This window comes from Melanostigma gelatinosum (assembly GCF_949748355.1).
Source record: "Melanostigma gelatinosum genome assembly, chromosome: 1".
NCBI lineage: Eukaryota > Metazoa > Chordata > Actinopteri > Perciformes > Zoarcidae > Melanostigma > Melanostigma gelatinosum.
The window spans coordinates 23,413,184-23,433,262 of NC_136634.1; the positions used below are offsets into that span (position 1 = coordinate 23,413,184).

A 20,079-nucleotide genomic window follows, 5' to 3' on the forward strand; every position below is an offset into this window, starting at 1 on the left:
TAGCTTAAAGAAATTCATCAGTGGTGATATTTGTAGTAGTAGAAGTTGTAGTAGAAGTATTATTAGTAGAAGTATTAGTAGCATTAGAATAACTACTACTAGTAGTAGTAGTGATATTTGTAGTAGTAGTAGAAGTTGTAGTATAAGTATTATTAGTGGTAGAAGTATTAGTAATTAGAAGAAGTAGTAGAAGATGTAGTATCAGTAGTCATAGTAATAGCTGTAGTATTGGTCGTAGTATTTAATATCACAATAGTAGTAGTAGTAGTAGTAGTAGTAGTAATAGTAATGGCAGTAGAAGAAGTAGCAGTAGTAGTAGTACTAGTAGCAGTCGTACTAATAGCTGTAGTAGTATTACTACTTTTAGTAGCATGAATAGCAGTAGTAGTAGCAGTTGTCGTATAAGTAATATTAGTCGTGGTAGTAATAGCAGTAGTGGTAGTAATAATATTGATGGTAGCAGTAATAGCAGTAGCAGTAGTAGTAATAGTAGCAACAGCAAAAGTTATAGTAGAAGTAGTAGTAGTAGTAGCAGTAGTAGTAATACTATATTAGCAGTAGCAGTAGTAGTTGTCGCAGTATTAGTAAGAGCATTCATTTTTTTAAACAAAAAAGCCTAATTTTGAGCTTGTTTAAACACAGTTTAATCCATGGGGCTTTTATTTTGAAAGGGTGGTGCTGGGTGGGGGGGAGAGGGGGAGAGGAGACATAATCATAATCTAACATAAACAGAGGTTATTAAATGCTTTTCATTTAATAACCTCATTTCAATTAGAATTCACTCTTTGGGGCTTTTATTTTGAAATGGGGTGTGTGTGTGTGGGGGGGGGGGTCCTCTAAAAGTCTCTAAGACCTGAATGACTGTATGAGAGAGAGAGAGAGAGAGAGAGAGAGAGGGGAAAGAATTAGTGAGAGAGAGAGAGGAAAGAATTAGTGAGAGAGAGAGAGAGAGAGAGAGAGAGAGAGAGAGAGAGAGAGAGAGAGAGAGAGAAGAAAGAACTAGAAAATGCATTTCCTGCTGAAAATGCGTTGGAATGCTGAAAGCTGAAATGAATCTCAAAAACATTGCTGAAAATAGATATCCAATTTTTTTAAAATTGCACCCCTTTCCACCCCTCCCCCCCCACACACACAAACACACACACGCCATTTTAAAATAAAAGCCCCACAGAATGAATCCTAACTGAAATGCTTGTGAGGAGCCTGTCATTTAATAACCGGTTTGTGTTTATCTAACATTATGATTCTGTCTCCTCTCCCCTTCTCCCCCACACCCCATTTCAAAATAAAAGCCCCAGAGAGTGAATTCTAACTGAACTGCTTGTGATGAAGCCTGTCATTTAATAACCTCTGTTTATGTGTGTCAAACATGATGATTATGTCTCCTCTCCCCCTCCCTCCCCCACCCAGCCCCACCCTTTCAAAATAAAAGCCCCATGGATTAACTGTATTTAAACGTTTAGCTCAAAATTTGGCTTTTTTGTTGAAATAATGAATGCTCTTACTAATACTGCGACAACTACTACTACTGCTAATATTTCTAGTATTACTACTACTACTACTACTACTTCAACTCCCTAAGACCTGAATGAGAGAGAGACACAGAGAGAGAGAGAGGGAGAGGAGTGTATGTGTGCGTGTGTCTGTGAGTCTGTGTGTTTATCAACATCACTAATTGGCTCAATCGCGAACACCTGTGTGCCTGAAGCCATTTGAAAAATATTCTGCTTAACAGAATTCCAACAATGAGAAAATGCATTTCCTGCTGAAAATGCGTTGGAATGCTGAAAGCTGAAACGAATCTCAAAAACATTGCTGAAAATAGATATCCAATTTTTAAAAAATTGCAAAAAGCTGAATTCAAAAAGTTGAAAGATTACAAATATGAAGTCGTATCACCCCTCTCCTGAAAGAGCTGAACATTTTGATATTCGAACGGTTTCTGTAGCTTAAAATAATTCCAGCGGTAGTGATATTTGTTGTAGTAGTAGTAGTAGAAGTTGTAGTAGAAGTATTATTAGCAGTGTAAGTATTACAGTTTTTCTCGATTGCTAAGACACATTTCTTGAAACGGTCACCCATTCTCTCAAAACTGGAAACACAAAACCTCATCTTCAAGCACGATTTACAAAACCTCTGAATCCTCTTGCAAAATGAAACTTTCGCCTCAAAGCAGTTTTACCTGTGCTCAAAATCAAACACTGCTCTCAAATCATAAACAAAGTGATCAAAATAATATACACCGTCAAGCAGTCAGTAAACAATACACCAATAAATAGAAAACACATTGTTCAAAACATATAGTTCTCAGGGAGAAGTAGATTTTTAATCTCAAAACAAATTTCATATGAACGAAAACATGTTCTATTACAGTCGCTCAAAATTGATCAGAAATGACAACTGTGCTTTGCTCTTTGCAATTTATTTTGTTCTTCCTCCTCCTTGTACCCCTATTTTTACAGTACTGTACCCTGCATCTCACAAACGTGTCATTTGTCTCTGTGATACTGGAATTCTTGTTCTTTGTTGATATGAACCTGCAACCAGTCAAAATCTATTGAGCAGTCAGTACTGTTACTGTAACAAATAGAAAGCACCATGTCCTCTCACATTGTTTCTTCTATCCATTCTCAGACTTTCTCCTTCTCACCTTCAACCACCTGTTTGCTCTCTAAACCGGCTTATATTGGTTGTGTCACATCATTTGATACAAGTGAAATCAATTTTGAGTGATTGTGTTTACTCAATGACATGTGTTCTCTATTTCTATTTGATTGTTGCCACTTGTGTTTACCAGTATGGATGACATGTGCATTAGAGTGCAGAATGTGTTTTGAGACTGAGAATGTGTTTAGAGTTTTGCTGAAAAGTCTAAGTGAGATCTGCAAATTGTGTTTTACCATGTGAAACAGTTTAAGGCAGGGATTCCCAAAGTGGGGTGCGCGCACCCCTGGGGGTGCGCGAGCTGCCTCTAGGGGGTGCGCGAGAGGAAAAGTGTAATGGCGGTCTGATGGTGTAATAATATTAAATATTAAAAAAAAATGTAATTTTAATTTAAAAACTGTCAGGTGGGACATCTGAAGCTATCAGTCGTAAAAGAGGAGAGGGACAGAGAGAGAGAGAGGAATCGGAGGCGAGGGGAACAGAGAGGTGCGTTGGGGACAGACCGGGAGAAGAAATCGAGCCAGAGTCAGAGGAAGATGAGACGGCGCAGACTGGGAAAAAAAGAGGAAATATGATGAAAAGTATGTGTGTCTGGGCTTCACTTGGATTGGCAACGCAGATTCCCCAAAGCCACAGTGCGTGGTGTGCAGTGAGGTTCTGGCTAACAGTCTGAAGCTCTTATTTACGTCGCCACCTGAACACCAAGCATGCCAGTGCAAGTCAAAAGCCCCTTACATTGTTTATATCGAAATTGGAGGAGTTACAAAACAGCCAAAAACAACTGGAGTCTCATTCATGTGTTGGGTCTATAAATGACGCACTACGGGCTTCATATCTGGCTACAGAATAGCGAGAAAGGGGCTACCGCACACAATCGCCGAAGACGTGAGCTTGCCAGCTGCCAGAGAGATGGTGGAATGTATGATTGGGGAGAAAGAAGCAAAAAAGTTGGACATGATCCCGGTGTCCAACAACACTGTGTCGCGCCGCATCGATGCTTTGTCCGAAGACATCCTGGCTACATTAGTCGCTCATTAATTGTAAATTAAATGTGACAATCTGCCTCTGAGCCTGTGCGTGTGTCGTCGCATCCGTATTGCTCTTTAAAAGTGACGCCTTGTGTCACTGAAAGTTATTGAAACTTTGTTGCAGTGTTTCAGGGCGTTTTCACACCTTCAGTTCGTTTGCTTTGTTGCAGTTGCTCCTTTGTTCACACTGCAACATTTAACAGCGGACTAAATCTTGTAAACAAATGCCACGCGCGAGCAAACTGTTCTCTCATTGGTCCGATTCTTATGCGGCTATGAAGGCTTAAGAGGCTCTGTTGCTTCTTTTTTTTTTTTTTTTTTTTAAGGGGGGCGGGGGTGCGCGAAACCGGTCGGGATGTAGAAGGGGGTGCGCGGCCTAAAAAGTTTGGGAACCGCTGGTTTAAAGTATTGACAACAGACTGCACAATTAGCTAAATGAGTTCAGGCAACTGAGAACTTTGTTCAGCCAATGGGTTTTAGTGTTTTAGCAATTGAGAAAAACTGTAGTAGCATTTGAATAAGTACTAGTTGTAGCAGTAGTGATATTTGTAGTAGCAGTAGTAGTAGAAGTTGTAGTCGAAGTATTAGAAATTAGAAGAAGTAGTAGAAGTAGTAGTATCAGTAGTCGTAGTAATAGCTGTAGTAGTGGTCGTAGTATTTTATATAACAGTAGTGGTAGTAATAGCAGTAGTGGTAGTAATAATATTTATGGTAGCAGTACTAGCAGTAGCAGTAGTAGTAATAGTAGAAATATTAGCAGTAGTAGTAGTTGTCGCAGTATTAGTGAGCATTCATTATTTCATGTGTGTGGGGGGGGGGGGGGTGGAGGAGGGTGGAAAGACCTCTAAAGATCCCTAAGACCTGAAAGACTGTATGAGAGAGAGAAGAAAGAATGAGTGAGAGAGCGAGAAGAAAGAATGAGTGAGAGAGAAAGAAGAAAGAATGAGTGAGAGAGCGAGAAGAAAGAATGAGTGCGAGAGAGAGAGAAGAAAGAATGAGTGAGAGAGAGAGAAGAAAGAATGAGAGAGAGCGAGAAGAAAGAATGAGTGAGAGAGAGAGAAAGAAAGAATGAGAGAGAGAGAGAGAAAGAAAGAATGAGAGCGAGAGAGAAGAAAGAATGAGAGAGAGAGAGAGAGAGAGAGAAGAAAGAATGAGAGAGAGAGAGACGAAAGAATGAGTGCGCGAGAGAGAGAGAGAGAAGAAAGAATGAGTGAGAGAGAGAGAAGAAAGAATGAGTGAGAGAGCGAGAAGAAAGAGTGTGAGAGAGAGTGAGAGAGAGAATGAGAAGAAAGAAAGAGTGAGCGCGAGAAGAAAGAATGAGTGAGAGAGCGAGAAGAAAGAATGAGTGAGAGAGAGAGCGAGAAGAAAGAATGAGTGAGAGAGCGAGAAGAAAGAATGAGTGAGAGAGCGAGAAGAAAGAAAGAGTGAGAGAGAGAGCGAGAAGGAAGAATGAGTGAGAGAGAGAGCGAGAAGGAAGAATGAGAGAGAGAGAGAAGGAAGAATGAGTGAGAGAGAGAGAAGAAAGAATGAGTGCGCAAGAGAGAGAGAGAAGAAAGAATGAGTGAGAGAGAGAGAGAAGAAAGAATGAGTGAGAGAGAGAAAAAAGAATGAGTGAGAGAGAGAGAAGAAAGAATGAGTGCGAGAGAGAGAAGAAAGAATGAGTGAGAGAGCGAGAGAAGAAAGAATGAGTGAGAGAGCGAGAAGAAAGAATGAGTGAGAGAGAGAGAAGAAAGAATTAGTGAGAGAGAGAGAGAGAGAGAGAGAGAGAAGAAAGAATTAGTGAGAGAGAGAGAGAGAGCAAGAGAGAGAGAGAAGAAAGAATTAGTGTGAGAGAGAGAAGAAAGAATTAGTGAGAGAGAGAGAGAGAGAGCAAGAGAGAGAGAGAAGAAAGAATTAGTGAGAGTGAGAGAGAGAGAGAGCGAGAGAGAGAGAGAGAAGAAAGAATTAGTGAGAGAGCGAGAGAGAGAGAGCGAGAGAGAGAGAGAAGAAAGAATTAGTGAGAGAGAGAGAGAGAGAGAGAGAGAGAGAGAGAGAGAGAGAGAGAGAGAGAGAGAGAGAGAGAGAGAGAGAGAGAGAGAGAGAGAAGAAAGAATTAGTGAGAGAGAGAGAGAGAGAGAGAGAGAGAGAGAGAGAGAGAGAGAGAGAGAAGAAAGAATTAGTGAGAGAGAGAGAGAAGAAAGAATTAGTGAGAGAGAGAGAGAAGAAAGAATTAGTGAGAGAGAGAGAGAGAGAGAGAGAGAGAGAGAGAGAAGAAAGAATTAGTGAGAGAGATTAATATATCTTTATTTGTTTGTGTTAAGTTCCATTTACAGAGTTCAACTGTTACTCAAAACAAACCTAATTATTTCCTGAACAACACGATACGTTATCATTTAAAACGGTTAAACAAATAAGGTCCAACAAACATAAATGTGTCTTTAATTGTCTGTAGGCTGAGATCTGACTCTCACTTCGCGCCATCTTTGTTCAGTTCTTTGTTCACTTTGTGAACTATTTTCTTTAGTCTGTATCCTTCCTGCTTTGTGAGACCTCCTCTGTCCTTGCTCCTCATGTGAGATCTGGCAGAGCTGGAGAGCTTCTCCTTGTCAGAGAGGTAGTCCTCCACTCTGGCTTTTCTCACGTTCTTACTCCTCCTCAGAAACTCCTTTATCTCCTCCACGATGCAGCCTCCAGAGCCCCTACAGCTGCCAGCACCGTGTTTAGAGGGCTCACTGTTAACAGCAGAGTTCTCGTCCTGACTGGACTCAGAGTCCTCCCAACCGGACTCAGGGTCCTCCTCCGGCCTGGACTCACACTCGGCTGCGCCTCCACTTTCTGTAGTTGCCACTTTCTTGGCCTGTGAGCTTCCTCTGTCTCCTCTCTGTTTCCTCTTCAGCTGAGGGGCCTTGAGCTGCTCCTCGTCTGCTTCCATGGCCACCTCCCTACCTGCCTCCACCTGTCCTCCAGTACTCTCCCTCACCTGCTGGACCTCGCTTGCCCCGTCCTTCCTCACCTCTTGTCCCCCACTTGTCCTCTCTTCTCTCACCTCCTGAGCCCCACCCGCCTCCTCCTCTCTCGCCTCCTGGGTCACACCCGTCTCCTCCACTCTCACCTCCTGTACCCCACCCGTCTCCTCTACCCTCACCTCCTGTACCCCACCCGTCACCTCCACCCTCACCTCCTGTACCCCACTCTCACCTCCTGTACCCCACCCGTCTCCTCCACTCTCGGCTTCTGAGCCCCACCCTCCTCCTCCACTCTCACCTTCTGAGCCCCACCCGCCTCCTCCACTCTCACCCCCTGAGACCCACCCGTCTCCTCCACCCTCGCCTCCTGTGCTCCGCTTGTTCCCTCTTGTCCGTCCTGCTTGTCCCCTCTGTCCTCCTAAGTACCTCTCTAGTTCTGGTCTTTGTTTGAGCCGTGTTCCCCAGGACAAGCTCTGCTCAGATGTCCTTCTCTCCCACAGCTGTAACATTTAAAATCGTTTGTCTTTGCAAAGATGACGTAGTCAAAGTCGTCCACAGTGATCTTGAAGCTGAGGTTGACCACTCTGCTCCTGTTGCTGGGGATCAAGAGGACATGTCTCCTGTGAGACACCACGTGCTTCAACAGCGGAGACTGAAATCCAGAGGACACCCTCCTAACCGGAGACACCACCTTCCCATGTTTGGACAGCTCTTTGATGATGGCATCGTTCCTAATGAATGGCGGCACGTTGGACACAGTGACTTTCACCTCCGGTGAGGCGAGAGCATACGTGGGCAGGAAGTGTTCACCCACGGAGATCCCGTTCATCAACACCACTTCCGCAGTTTCTATGCTATCCAGAAAGATGACCACAGCGCTGTTCATCCGCGCTGCGGACTTCACGTGGCTGTGGCCGACAACCTCACCCACTCCCAGGCTGATCTCCTCCACCGAACACCCGAACAGCGGCGGGATCTTCACGCCGTGGTCCCTGGTTAGCTCCGTCAGACGCATGCTAGCGTTTAGCACGCCGACAGCACCTGCTGCCCGGCTGCAATCCACTCAAGACCCAAATAACAGATAAAAGTACACAAAAAAAACCCCGTGAACCCTGCACACCCCACTACACTATCATACCCAACATTAGCCAGTGAAGAAAAATGTCGAAAAATCGTTAATTATCGCTCTCAAAACCCCGCTCCTGCAGCTCCGCACACCTCCTTCCACTCAGAGAGAGAGAGACAGGGAGAGAGAGAAGAAAGAATGAGTGAGTGAGAGAGAGCGAGAGAGAGAAAGAGAGAGAAGAAAGAATTAGTGAGAGAGAGAGTGAGTGAGTGAGTGAGTGAGAGAGAGAAGAAAGAATGAGTGAGTGAGTGAGCGAGCGAGTGAGTGAGAGAGAGAGAAAAAAGAATGAGTGAGAGAGAGAGACCTCTAAAGATCCCTAAGACCTGAATGACTGTATGATAGAGAGACACAGAGAGAGAGGGAGAGGAGTGTATGTGCGCGTGTGTCTGTGAGTCATTTCATGGATATGAAACAGGGAAACACCTCTCAAACAAATCATCAAAACTCCCATAACCGTAGCTCCTATTGCTCCGATATTAATAAGTGCGAGGAAGGATGAGTTGAAGAACAGATCCTATAAAAATTGTGTCTGTAGTGTAAAAAATGTGGCTTCATTGGCGATCTAGAAATGGAGTACCGTGTTCTGTGGAAGATGTTTTTGAAGCAAAATTTAACATTGGTCTCTATGGAGCAGAAAGTTGGTTTTCCTCTCAATTAACAGCTTCTGTGTCAAATGTGGAAATCTGTGGGATTCCACAGTCATTTTTCTACGACAAGCACAATATTAGCTACTTCTACATCCAGAAATTATGCATGAAGAGTGAAGATTGGGGACACAGTGGCAAAATACAAATGTTTTTTTCACAAGAATCTCAAGCTGCTCTTCACTCTAGCGGTGACATCACGCACTCTAAGCTGCGCAATACACACCCATTATAAAGTCAGAAAAGGGCTGAAAAATCATTAAAGTTAAATTGCTGCAGTTCAAAAAGTTTAAAAGATATCAAAAAGCTGAATCATGTTGGCAATAGTTAAGGGTTTTCTCACCATTTGAAAGTTGAAATGGTGTCTGTTGCTGAAAGTATGAGGAAGTTGAAGGATTTGAAAGTTGAAGTTTCAACTTAACAGCATTCCAACAATAATGATATTCTATAATGGAACTTTAGTTGATTAATATTGAATCACTAGTTCCCTTCCTTTGTTCACTCACCTTGCTGTGCTGAATCCATGGCGGGCTGTTTGCATTCCTCTGCTCTGTGTCCGTTGGCACCGCAGTTATAACAGGACACGTTACCTGCGGCCCGCTTCTGGCCTCCATTCCCCACGATGCCGTGAGGCTGGTAGAAGGCAAAGCCCTGCGGCTGGTCATGTGACACAGGGCTCTGGCGGTAGAGGGGCGGAGGCAGCATCATCGGGTAGGAGAAGGGCGTGGCTCCGTTGCCGGCGGCACTGGACGAGGCGATCAGGGGGCTGAGGTGGAGCAGAGGACCGAGGGTGAAGAGGGAGGGGCTGAACGGCTGCAGGTAGCCGGCCGCCGTGTATCCAGGCAACGCCCCGTAGGCGCCACAGTTACCCCGACAACCGCAGGAGCTGCAAACACACATGGAGGCGGTGTGACCTGAACCTTGATCCAATGAAGAGCCAGTGGAGGGGGAAGGGGAGGGGCTAGAGGGAGGCTGGGCCGGGAAGTACGTGTTGCCGGGCACCGTAGCTACGGGAACGCTGCTTGCGGTTGCCATGGGAACAAAGCCACCACCACCACTACTGGAGCTGCCAGATTTTGTGGAGGGACAGGAAGAGGAGAAAGAAGTAGGTGGGTAGGAGTAGTACCCAGATGGAGAAGGGGATGAAGAGGACGAGAGATGGAAGTGCAATGGGGGGTGAGAGACGTGGTGGAGGCTGTTGGAGGTGGAGGTTAGAGCAGAACTGGTCTCCACCATGAGACCCACGGCAGCTCCCGCCAGGCCGCGGCAAACCAGCGAGTCCTGGAGTGCGGAGGAGCCGTCCATGTTCAGCCCAGGGAACAGGCTCTCCAGCCTCACCTCCATCCCCACACTGAGCCCCGACGGGACGCCTGCCCCGGCTACAGGCGGGCCCGAGCCCAGCGGCTTAGTCCTGTCCTCTGTGCACAGCGGAGGGGGCCTGGGCTTACGGGGGGAACTCAGGATGCGTGCTAGGTTTGAGACCGGGGAGAGCAGGGTCTGGGGGTAACTGGCCTGCGGGTGGTAAGGAGACTGCGGGAGGCCGAGGGGGAGGTGGGAGGAGCAGGAGGGAGGGTGGAGAGGGGCTGGGTCGGTTTGGACAGGTAGGACCTGGGCTGTGGGGCGACTGGAGCCTGTCGGGCCGCTGGAGTTCAGGATGAAGAGACAGGACCGGTCCTTCTCTGGACCCCCTCCTGCTGCGTCCGAACCCAACACACCTGGAACACAGAAACACGATGGTGTGTTTAAAGTGATTTGCCATGCCAATGTGTGTGTGTGTGTGTGTGTGTGTGTGTGTGTGTGTGTGTGTGTGTGTGTGTGTGTGTGTGTGTGTGTGTGTGTGCAAATCTGTTGGAACTGAATGTCATATCTCAACAGTATAAGTTAAGTTAGGTATCAAGAAAAAGTACACAATCTCAGAAATATTTCTTTCTCGATGGATTGATTAGTTGGGTCTCAGAGCGGTTAACATCGTAAAAGGCAAAGCTGCAGAATTAGAAAAGGTCTGATTGATTGATTATGTTTGAATCTTTCATCTTAAATTTTGCTGTCTGAATTCCACATATTCAATATGAACAGCTTGATTTTTTAAATGTTTTACTCAGTTGTCACTAACACCACTTTCAAGCTGTTGCATTGAAGAACTTGATCCGGCCTCTGTCCTTTTTTTCGAGGACTATCCCTCTGTGATAATTCAGTAGTTCTGTGAGAAAACGTACGCCTGTGAATGTCTCTGGTCCTGTCAAAGGTGTAGTCACAGCAGAGTGGCGTTCGGGGGGAGCAGGGAGAGCTGGAGTAGCCTGAGGACGAGCTGCTGTCTGTCGAGACGGGGTGATGGTGCGGCACAGCGTCCACCTCCACTCGCAGCTCTCCTGAAACACATTCCAATACACTGACGTGTTAGGATGTTTTAAACTCAGCATTGTGACCGTCTCACAGTTGTACAAATTGACTCTGGGAGCTGGCCGGTGCAAACACTGCCTCATACCGCTGGACACAAGACACATTTTCATCACATTCAAATGAATCATTTTGAAACACTGTCAACTCATGTGTGAATAAAGGCAAATGAGCAGAGATAGCCCGAAACAGAGCGGCTGCGTTACCTGCGGTGGAGGTGGGATGTGTTGAGGGTCCCATGTGACTGGAGGGCGTCACCCTGGCGATACCGCTGCAGGGCCGCTTCTTCATCTGCATCTCCCTGCCGGGGACACACACAGAGGTATGAGAGATGCATTCTGTGGCTCATCCTGTTTTACGTACATCCTATTTATTTTAAGAAGCTTTTTCTAATCATACATAAGGTAAGACTTTTGCTGTTTTTAAATGAATGTTCATTTGATTGAGGGACCCTTTCTTCTAGACTGGAACATCACAAAATATCCTAAATATCATACATTTAAAATGATTGTCTCCGTAAATCAGGTCGCAGGTTATGTCGGAAACCTAAACCCTCACTTCTCTCCACCAGGGGGAGACATTATCCACTCAACGTGCTCCTCAGCATCTCAACTGATCCTCTACAAACACATCTGCCAACCCATCAAGACCGTCTCATGGAAAACCACAGCAACTTTCCATTTTCTGTGCCTTGTTTAAGCATTCACGCACGCACGCACACATACACACACACACACACACACACACACACGATGACGAACTGTTGCTTGTTCAGTCATGAATATTTACTGTAACAAGTTTTCAGGGGCTTTAATACACCACCAACATAAAAGGACAATGGGACATTCACGGATGATAAATTTGCGTGTTAACTTGACCCTTGACCCTAACTTCTTGCCTCATGGAAACCTGTTGATTCTGGGGATCGGAAACACGATCAAGAGATAATTAAAGCAGGTTCACGTGGGAAAAACCCAGGCGTGTGCGCCGGATGTGTGTGTGTGTGTTTAAGGGAGAGAGTCGGAGCATGTGGACGCATTTGCTTCCCAGTTCCAAATGTTTTTGTGGCTTTGCGTGTGTTTCTGTTGGTTATCTTCTCATGAGTATATCTAATCTCTCCGGCCCACTCACAGCTGGTTAACCATTGACGCTGTATGGACCGTTACTGCCTTCCAAATCAGCGGCTGATCGTCTGTCTGTTAATCGTTAATCGGACAAAGCGTCTGCTAACTGTGCATCGCCACAAATTAACGCCAACGAGCCTCATGTTGAAATCGCTCCACACTGCCTGAGGATTGCAGCAGCATCGCTTGCCATCAGCGCTGCAGCCATACTGAATTCAGCAACTTCACTGTCTGGGAATTTATCATTTGACAAAAACTGTAATTGTACCTCACAGAACACAGGAGTTTCTGGTCTGCTAAAGTGACTGTTTTTGTCAAAGGGGTCTTGTGAGTTTCGGTTCCCTGTCAGAAAGGGCTGTCTGGCGTCAAAAGTGGTGAGAATATACCAAACACATCGTTCACTTATATACCAGCAGCTCACTCTACTGACTTTTGTATCTCTAGTTGGGTCTTTTGTAGCTCTAGTTGAGTCTTGAGCTTCTTCTTTGCTCCTTGGGTCAGGTCGTACTTGTTCAGGTCCTCCTCCGTCAGCGCTAAAAACTGAAGGTGACGCGGGAAAATACACGTGTTTAAGAAAAGAAGACATACTGGTTTATCTGAGCTTACACATGACATGCAGCCTGAAATACCGATGTAAGTGAGTGATTGCGCGTACTTGCTGTTTCCTGTAAAACATCTTAAATAAATGACATGACAGCATCTAAAGCCCACCCACCTCCTCCATGGTGAGCTGTTTGAAGACGGGGTAATACTTGTGGAGCCGAAGCCTGCGGAGCCAGTCCAGGATGCCGTTCTGCTCCGCGGTGTTGGGCTGGGACTGGCATGGTGCCTGTGAGTGGGACTGGGAACGAGACAGGGAATGGGACTGGGGGTACGAAAGGGACTGGGAATGTGAGTGGGACGTCGGCTGGGGATGGGACAGGTGCGGGGACTGAGGCGGACCGCTGGACTGACCGCCGGTTTGGGGATGAAGGTGGAGCTGAGAGTATGAGTGGGACTGACTGTGCTGGGCATGTGGCTGGGAGGAGGGATCGCATCCGCCAGCCAAGGAGCACTGGGTGGGCAGGGCTGGCACGGGGTGAGGGAGGGAGGACAGCTGGGGATGCGGAATGGGGGGAGGAAGAGGAGGAGGGAGGGAGGAGAGGTGAGGAGAGGGGCGAGTCAAGACAGAGCTGTGGGTGCTGACGACGGGCTGGACGCTGGCCACTCTGTATACCGCCCTGAGAGAGGACATACAGTAAGAGGAGGTGATGATGATGATGATGATGATGAATGACAGAAAGACGAAGAGAAAGAAAACTCACCTGTTGGCTCCTCTGTGCTGAACCACACAGCCAATATCTGAGGGACAGAGAGCAAACAAAAAGACCTTCATCGTTGTCTCCATCATCATCGTCACCAAACTGCTTTTAAAAAACTCAAGCGATCGAGTGAGTAAAACCCAGATGCTGCTCGTTTGAAAGAAACCAACAGTTAGACGCCGGTATCTTTAGGCCTTTCATTCACAGCGTTTTCAATGTGACAAAATCTCAGCCTCGGCCTCAACATCTGGCAACGCACGCAAAATAAAAAAAACATCTGTATCCTGTGAGGCAATGCATTACTCAGTGAGTTAATCAGAGCATCACAACTGGCAATGGAACGGACCACTGTCGACCCGCCATCCGTACGGACCCCCCCTCACGGTTCGACACGCGTCTGGACCGTGGATCAATGACACAGTTTAACTTTAACCATCACAGTGTGAAATAATTACTGGCAATATTTATCCGTCCATATTCTGTAAAATATGTGATCAGGACATCGTTTATGCTTTCTAGTCGCTGATCTCTGATAATGTTACATTGTAAACAACCAGTCCGTGGTTAAATTGACAGGAGAACGAAGGTTCCGTTCGGCTACATTATGATGCGTTCAGGCTCTGTTCAGTGAAAATGAGTATTGGGCGAAGGTAAATTATAACGTTATCATGATGTGTTCACGGGTAATCTCGTAAAATGTAGTGTTGGTGAGAAACTTGAATGAATCCAGTCGTTTGAAGGAACAACAAGGAAGCAATTGTCTGTTTTTTATGAAGAACGAAACATTATAAATGACTTTAACAAAGGAAAAGGTGAGGAAAGGGGTCAAGTTTTAATCAGGGCTGTCCACTAACGCTCATACGATTTAGTAAAACTGAGTTTCTCCACAAAGAATCACACAAAAGCACCACTTTAAATTGTGTGTGTACACCAGAGATATGCTCATAATTGTCTTGGAGATAAGTCCTAAAACGAAAATAAAGAAAAAAGACTGATTGACTCAAGAAATCTTAGTCTACTAGGACCAAAACAAGCTATTCGTTGACTAAGAAGGGACAGTCCTCGTTGAAATCTCTCTCCCAGTCACAGGCTGGTTTAAAGCCCATCCCACTTTTCCTTCCAGCTTACTCTCCATTCCTCAAATTCATAAAGGAGTTATTTTCCTCATGGAAGTGGAAAGTTTTGACCCCCAGCCACATGATCAGATGTCTCTCTTTGACGCAATGCATGCTGGATGTCTGGAAACAGCCGCAGAAGATTGCCAGGGATGGATCAGACCTGCGAAACGTTTATTTCCCCAGATGTCCCAGAGAGGACAGAAGGTGTGATGTTGACGAGAACAAGAGACCGAATGCACTGTTGTACTTTCTGTAGTATGTATGCTGAATACTGTCAGAAGAGCTTTGCTGGAATTACTTGTGTTTTTTTTGTGCACTATGCAAAAATGGCTAAAATAAAGCTCTTACTTATTAATGTATGTTGCAGCATTTATGATATATTTCTGTGACATATACTGCAAGGTAGCACAATCCATGCAATAAAGAACAGCCCTTCTTCTGGGTATTTATGCTGAATAAATTAAATGAAATACTTCACAGACAATAGTGATACATGTTGTAATGCTACCTGCTGATCGTGTTGTTTTATTCATTGTATAATGAGCGACACGTGTTACTGTTGGGAGACCGTGGGGAGCCATTTAATATGTGATGGAATACTATTAACCTCTGTTGTATGTAACATTTAAATCCAGTCATGTACAAGGCAAAATCAATCTTTTGTTATTATGTCTGGCCTGATAAAGACTCTGTGAGGTCAGAATCACAGTATTGCTATTCCTAAATCCTCTAACACAAATTTTCAACAGCAAAATGACATTCATGTGCTGCTTTCATGCTTTATTAATGCTGGCGTCCATGCAAGGTTAATCAATGGGATATTAAAAGCTTTCAGGCTTGCTCATCTGTGTCTGCTGTGTATGCTATAAACCCATTACCCATGTGTACAGTGCAATAAACGTGATATCAGAGCCTCGTGAGGAATATAGACTGTCGTATATTGTGCCGGGGGGGCAAGAACGCTATGTGTTCGTGGAGGCAAATTACAGCTCAGTTAGTCAGATTCATATTAGCCTGGTTTCCCTGGGGTCTTATGCGAGTCTGGCACATGCACATGCACATACACTAAACACACACACACACAGGTAGAAACATGCAAAAGTACAAGCATATACGCTGCACTGACGGCTATAAATACTCTCTGGGATGAAGTCACTCATAGAATCAAACACACACACACACCAACATTAGGTCACCACACTGTAGGCCTCCCAACACAAACATGCCATGCTGAATTCCCACACCAGACTAAAATAGACCCCGTCCTCTCCCCGCTAACACCTCCAGATCACAAAATGAAAAGCCTGCCTGCAGCCTCACCTCTACACCTCTACTCTTTTGACAATAAAACTAAATAAAGACTTACTAGAACTGGATGTGAACGGACACGTCTGGGATACAGGAGCCATGGGAAGGGAGGAGGATAATGGAGGGAGGGTCGAGGGGAGGGAGGCAGGACAGTTGGGTGAGAGAGGCCTGGTGGAGGTGAAGAACAGCTGGACGCTGTGGTGCTGGAGGACATGGCAGGGCAGCGCTGTCAGACACCTGAGCGCAGGCAGAGAGACGGGACAGCAGGGGGACAGACAGGGAGTCAGACGGACACAGGGAGGCCAAAGATAGCAGGAGAGATGCTACGTCACCTCTAGCTGCATCATGGAGGTGCACTTAAGAATTAGCTCAACATAGTAACAACAAGAAAAAGAACATGAGATACCATCGTAATGCTGTTGTTTGTGTTAAGGATGTAGATTGATTGATTAATTTAAGCATACCCTAATTAGGGCTGGGTATCGAACGAAATGACCCACTATCAAGTGGTGTCAACATTTCTCCAGTCAAATGACACCTGCATTCAAACCTTTTTGATCTAGAAAAATATGACGATTAAAATGGTTTCGGTCGCAGCCAATCACTGCAAGAGTTCTTCGATTTAATGTGTCAGCTACAAACCATACAGCCAGGATTTCCTGCCTGCAGACAACTCTGAACTAGGAGACCAGACGCTAGCGGTGCTAACAGTGCGAACCGCGCTAACAGCGCAAACTAACAATAGAAACAGTGCTGATAGAGCTAACAGTTTTAACCTGGGGGGGGGGGGGGGGGGCAGCATGGTGGACATCACGCTTCCACAACAATGCGCCCCCACCATCATGGGTTGGGGGACAGCGTTATCAGCGGTCACTGCTGTATGGGCGCTGTGCCGTGACACACACACAGCTTTTGTTCACTTGATGGGTGTCAAATGAAGTACTCTGTTGGTATCAGTTTAAAAAGGTACTGGTATTGGTACTGGCATCGTAATTCCTTAAACGATACCCAGCCTTCATTTTTAGTATTTATTTATTTTACCTTTATCTAACCAGAAAAGTCAATTGAGAACCAGTTCTCATTTACAATGACAACCTGGCCAAAATGGCGGCAACAAGAGGCAAGTTGTTACAAACAAATAAAACATCGAAACATCTCAATGTCATACAAAAATGTGAACATTATAATATGTACAATATGTAAAAAACAAGAGGCAAACTCAAACAGTTGCAGTGATCAGAGACCATTGTTTGTAATGAGTTACAGAAGGAGGGTAACGGAATGAGGGTGAGGACTTTTAGCTTCTTTTGCGACTCATTCCAGTCGTTGGAAGCAGTGAACTGGAATGAGAAATGGCCGAAGGCGCTGCGGACTTTTGGAATGACCGTGATGATGAAATTGCTAGAGCGAAAATTGCGGTTACTGTTGGAGATGATGAGTAGAGAGTGGAGATATGTGGGGGTTTTACCAATGATGAGTTTTATAGATGAACTGATACCAGTGGATTAATCTGCGGGTATGGAGTGATGGCCAGTTGACTAGAGAGTATACAGGCTGCAGTGATGAGTGTTGGAAGGCGCACCGGTGACAAAGCGGATGGCGGTATGGTAGATGACATCTACTTTATTTATTTATTGTTGGAGGCGGACCTGTAGATTACATCACCATAGTCTAAGATGGGGAAGGACTGTCGTTTTAGCCAGGGTGTGCGTTGCAGAGTGGGTAAAGGAGGCTTTGCTACGGTACAGAAAACAACTCTTGACCTGACTTTGACTTTACTAAACTCACTACTTTCCAATTGTTCAGCAGAAGCAGCATATTGTAACAGTTTGGTTCTCTTAAATTGTCTCTGCCAGTGAACATCGCTTTTCTTGCTTGCTAGCCGGACAACTAGCAAGAAACTAACCTGGGGTCCAGCTCTATGGACCGAGGGAAGAATTTCTCCACTGCGTCGTCAGGAAATGCTTGTGACAGCTGAGAGAGAGAGAAAAAAACACATTACACTAATCGCATTGAAATACAGTATTACATTTCTATGCAGATGATATCGAGCTGTTCATCCCTATAAAACCTGACTGTTCAAACAGTTTAACACTTCACGTTATCAAGATCAAATGTCTGTTTACCGTAATCAAGAAGAGAAGAAACAGAATTGTACGGCGCTTTACACTCGTAAAAGGTCAATCTGTAGAATAAACAAAGCTGAAGAACTTTTACTACTTGAGCGTAGCCGGAGATTATCATCACCAAACTGTGTTTCAGTGGTGGTACTGACCTGGGTCAGCAGCTCCATCACCTCCTGCCGAGTTCTGACAACGGATGACACGAGACCATCTGACCAGCTGGCCTGGAGGAGGGAGAGGAAAGGAGGAAGTGAGGAGGAGAGGGGAAAGGTGAAGGTGACGGGAGTAGGGGACGTAGACAAACCGGGTGAAAGGAAAAGGATAAAAACATGAAGAAATGAATAGAGAGCATTTGGAAAAGCGAGCAGGCGTCTGTGTTTACACTGGACCCACCTCGAGCACATATTCACTGGTGTCTTCAGACGGGTGGGTCACTCCTCTCAGCACCACCCTCTCAATCAGCCCTGAAAGAGGTACAGATCGTTTCACCAATGATCAACCACACGTCACACGTTTGAGACAGTTGCTTCAACGCATCAGTCATTTAGAGTCGATTCGTTTAAATGGCCAGAAGGAATTTATACTTGGGGCCGACTCTCATAAGCAAGAAATGATGCGAGGACAAAACCAGTCAGTTTAATCATGTCATCCAGTGTAAATACACTGACTGCGATGTGAGCTGGCCAATCCACTGCAGTGGACAGTGTGCATGAGGTTGGTGGGATTGTCGACCATCTGCAGTGACTCCATGTCGATTACTTCTCCAGGTGCTGAGATTTCATTCCTGTACTATCTTGCAAAATGACTCTCCTTCCCCCAAACTACATGCATTTTAACCACTTAAAGATGGAGGGCAGCGCTATGGGTGGGTGGCTGGTATTGCGACACATAGCTCATGCCAAAAAAGCCCTAAAATTACAAACAGTGTTATTATTACAGAACTACACTGCAGAGAACAACTTCTTTACCAGTAGCTTGCTCTGGTTCTTCATCTCATGCGCTAACTTACTCCTCACTATTGCCAAGATGTCTCTTTTAAGTGGACTGTAAATGTTCTTTACTTACCAGCAGGCTAGTAAACTTAAACCACTGTCAGTATATATATTACTAATTTAATGCAGTCATTATCAAGGCAAAGTGCCAAATAATCAATTGTTCCAGTTTCTTAAATGTGAGGATTTTATGTTTTTTTTTTTTATCTGTTATGTCATTGTAAATGGAATATTTTTGTGTTTTGGTCTATTTGAAGATTTCATCTTAAGCAGTGGGACTGGCACTTGAAGACAATTTGCAGTCACACATCTTGGATTACTCACACATATAGTCTACTTCTATGTCTGACTGCATGCCTCAGGTGCAAAGGCAGGTTAGGGCTGCTCCACTGCCATTAGATCCATGTCATTAGTGAGCAAGTGAGACTGAGTTGAAACGGCGGGGAGCGCTCAATGGATGGGTGTGTTTCAGGTATTCCTCCAGGCATAGATTTCCACATATTAGGCTCTGAAAGCACGTGAGGCGGGACAAGCAGCAGGGGAGGGATGGACCTGGGAGAAGGAGGAGACGAACACAGAGGGGGATAAAGGAGGAAAGAGAGAGTCGCCGCTCTCAGCACACACACACACACATCCCTCAACACCTTGCTCTGTGCCTGTTGGGCAGCAGCTGTGGAAGGCTCTAAATGCCGCCTGCCATTCACACACACACACACACACACACACACACACACACACACACACACACACACACACACACACACACACACACAATGTGCTCGCGGATCTTACCATGGAATTAGTGCCTTCAGAAAACGCGAGTACTTATAGTACAACCTTCACTGTTTCTTACGTAACCTTTGCGTACCTGCATACTCGGTCGTGCACTCTGTCGCAGCCATTACGCACAGCAAGTCCGCTACTCACACACCACGTCTTCGACCTTATATATATATATATATATATATAGTTTTTGCAATTTGCAAAGGCTAAAAATAAAAATAAAAGGAAAATAATAAAATATCACAATATAAAGGGAGAAACACCTTTAGTGTGTCAGAATATCATATGGTTACCATGTGTCCATTTGGGTCTCCAAATATCCTTTTAGAGCTCCGCCTGGATCTCTTCATGGAAGAAACTCTGTAGAATGGTCATACTTTGTCCAATCTTCTTCAAATTTGAGGCAGGTGTTCACCGATAGCGTAGTTACAGCCCTATACTGTCCTTTACCTGTACAGTTACAGCCACAGGCAGGTTATTTATACTGAAAGATACTTTTTTTATTTTAGGCGGACAAAAGTCTTCA

The 20,079-nt window shown here is 45.2% G+C and overlaps 1 protein-coding gene across 1 annotated transcript in view; it reads right to left on the reverse strand.

The window, feature by feature from the left end:
* Positions 1–20,079, reverse strand: part of zcchc14 (zinc finger, CCHC domain containing 14) — a 35,036-nt gene that overhangs the window by 5,381 nt on the left and 9,576 nt on the right. The window contains exons 4-13 of the mRNA XM_079268300.1: positions 18,172–18,242; positions 17,931–18,002; positions 17,562–17,629; positions 15,714–15,892; positions 13,233–13,269; positions 12,644–13,148; positions 12,359–12,468; positions 11,011–11,105; positions 10,624–10,776; positions 8,914–10,122 (exon numbers count right to left, since the gene is read on the reverse strand). Of these exons, the coding sequence (XP_079124426.1) occupies positions 8,914–10,122; positions 10,624–10,776; positions 11,011–11,105; positions 12,359–12,468; positions 12,644–13,148; positions 13,233–13,269; positions 15,714–15,892; positions 17,562–17,629; positions 17,931–18,002; positions 18,172–18,242 (2,499 nt within the window). The remainder of the gene's footprint in view (positions 1–8,913; positions 10,123–10,623; positions 10,777–11,010; positions 11,106–12,358; positions 12,469–12,643; positions 13,149–13,232; positions 13,270–15,713; positions 15,893–17,561; positions 17,630–17,930; positions 18,003–18,171; positions 18,243–20,079) is intronic.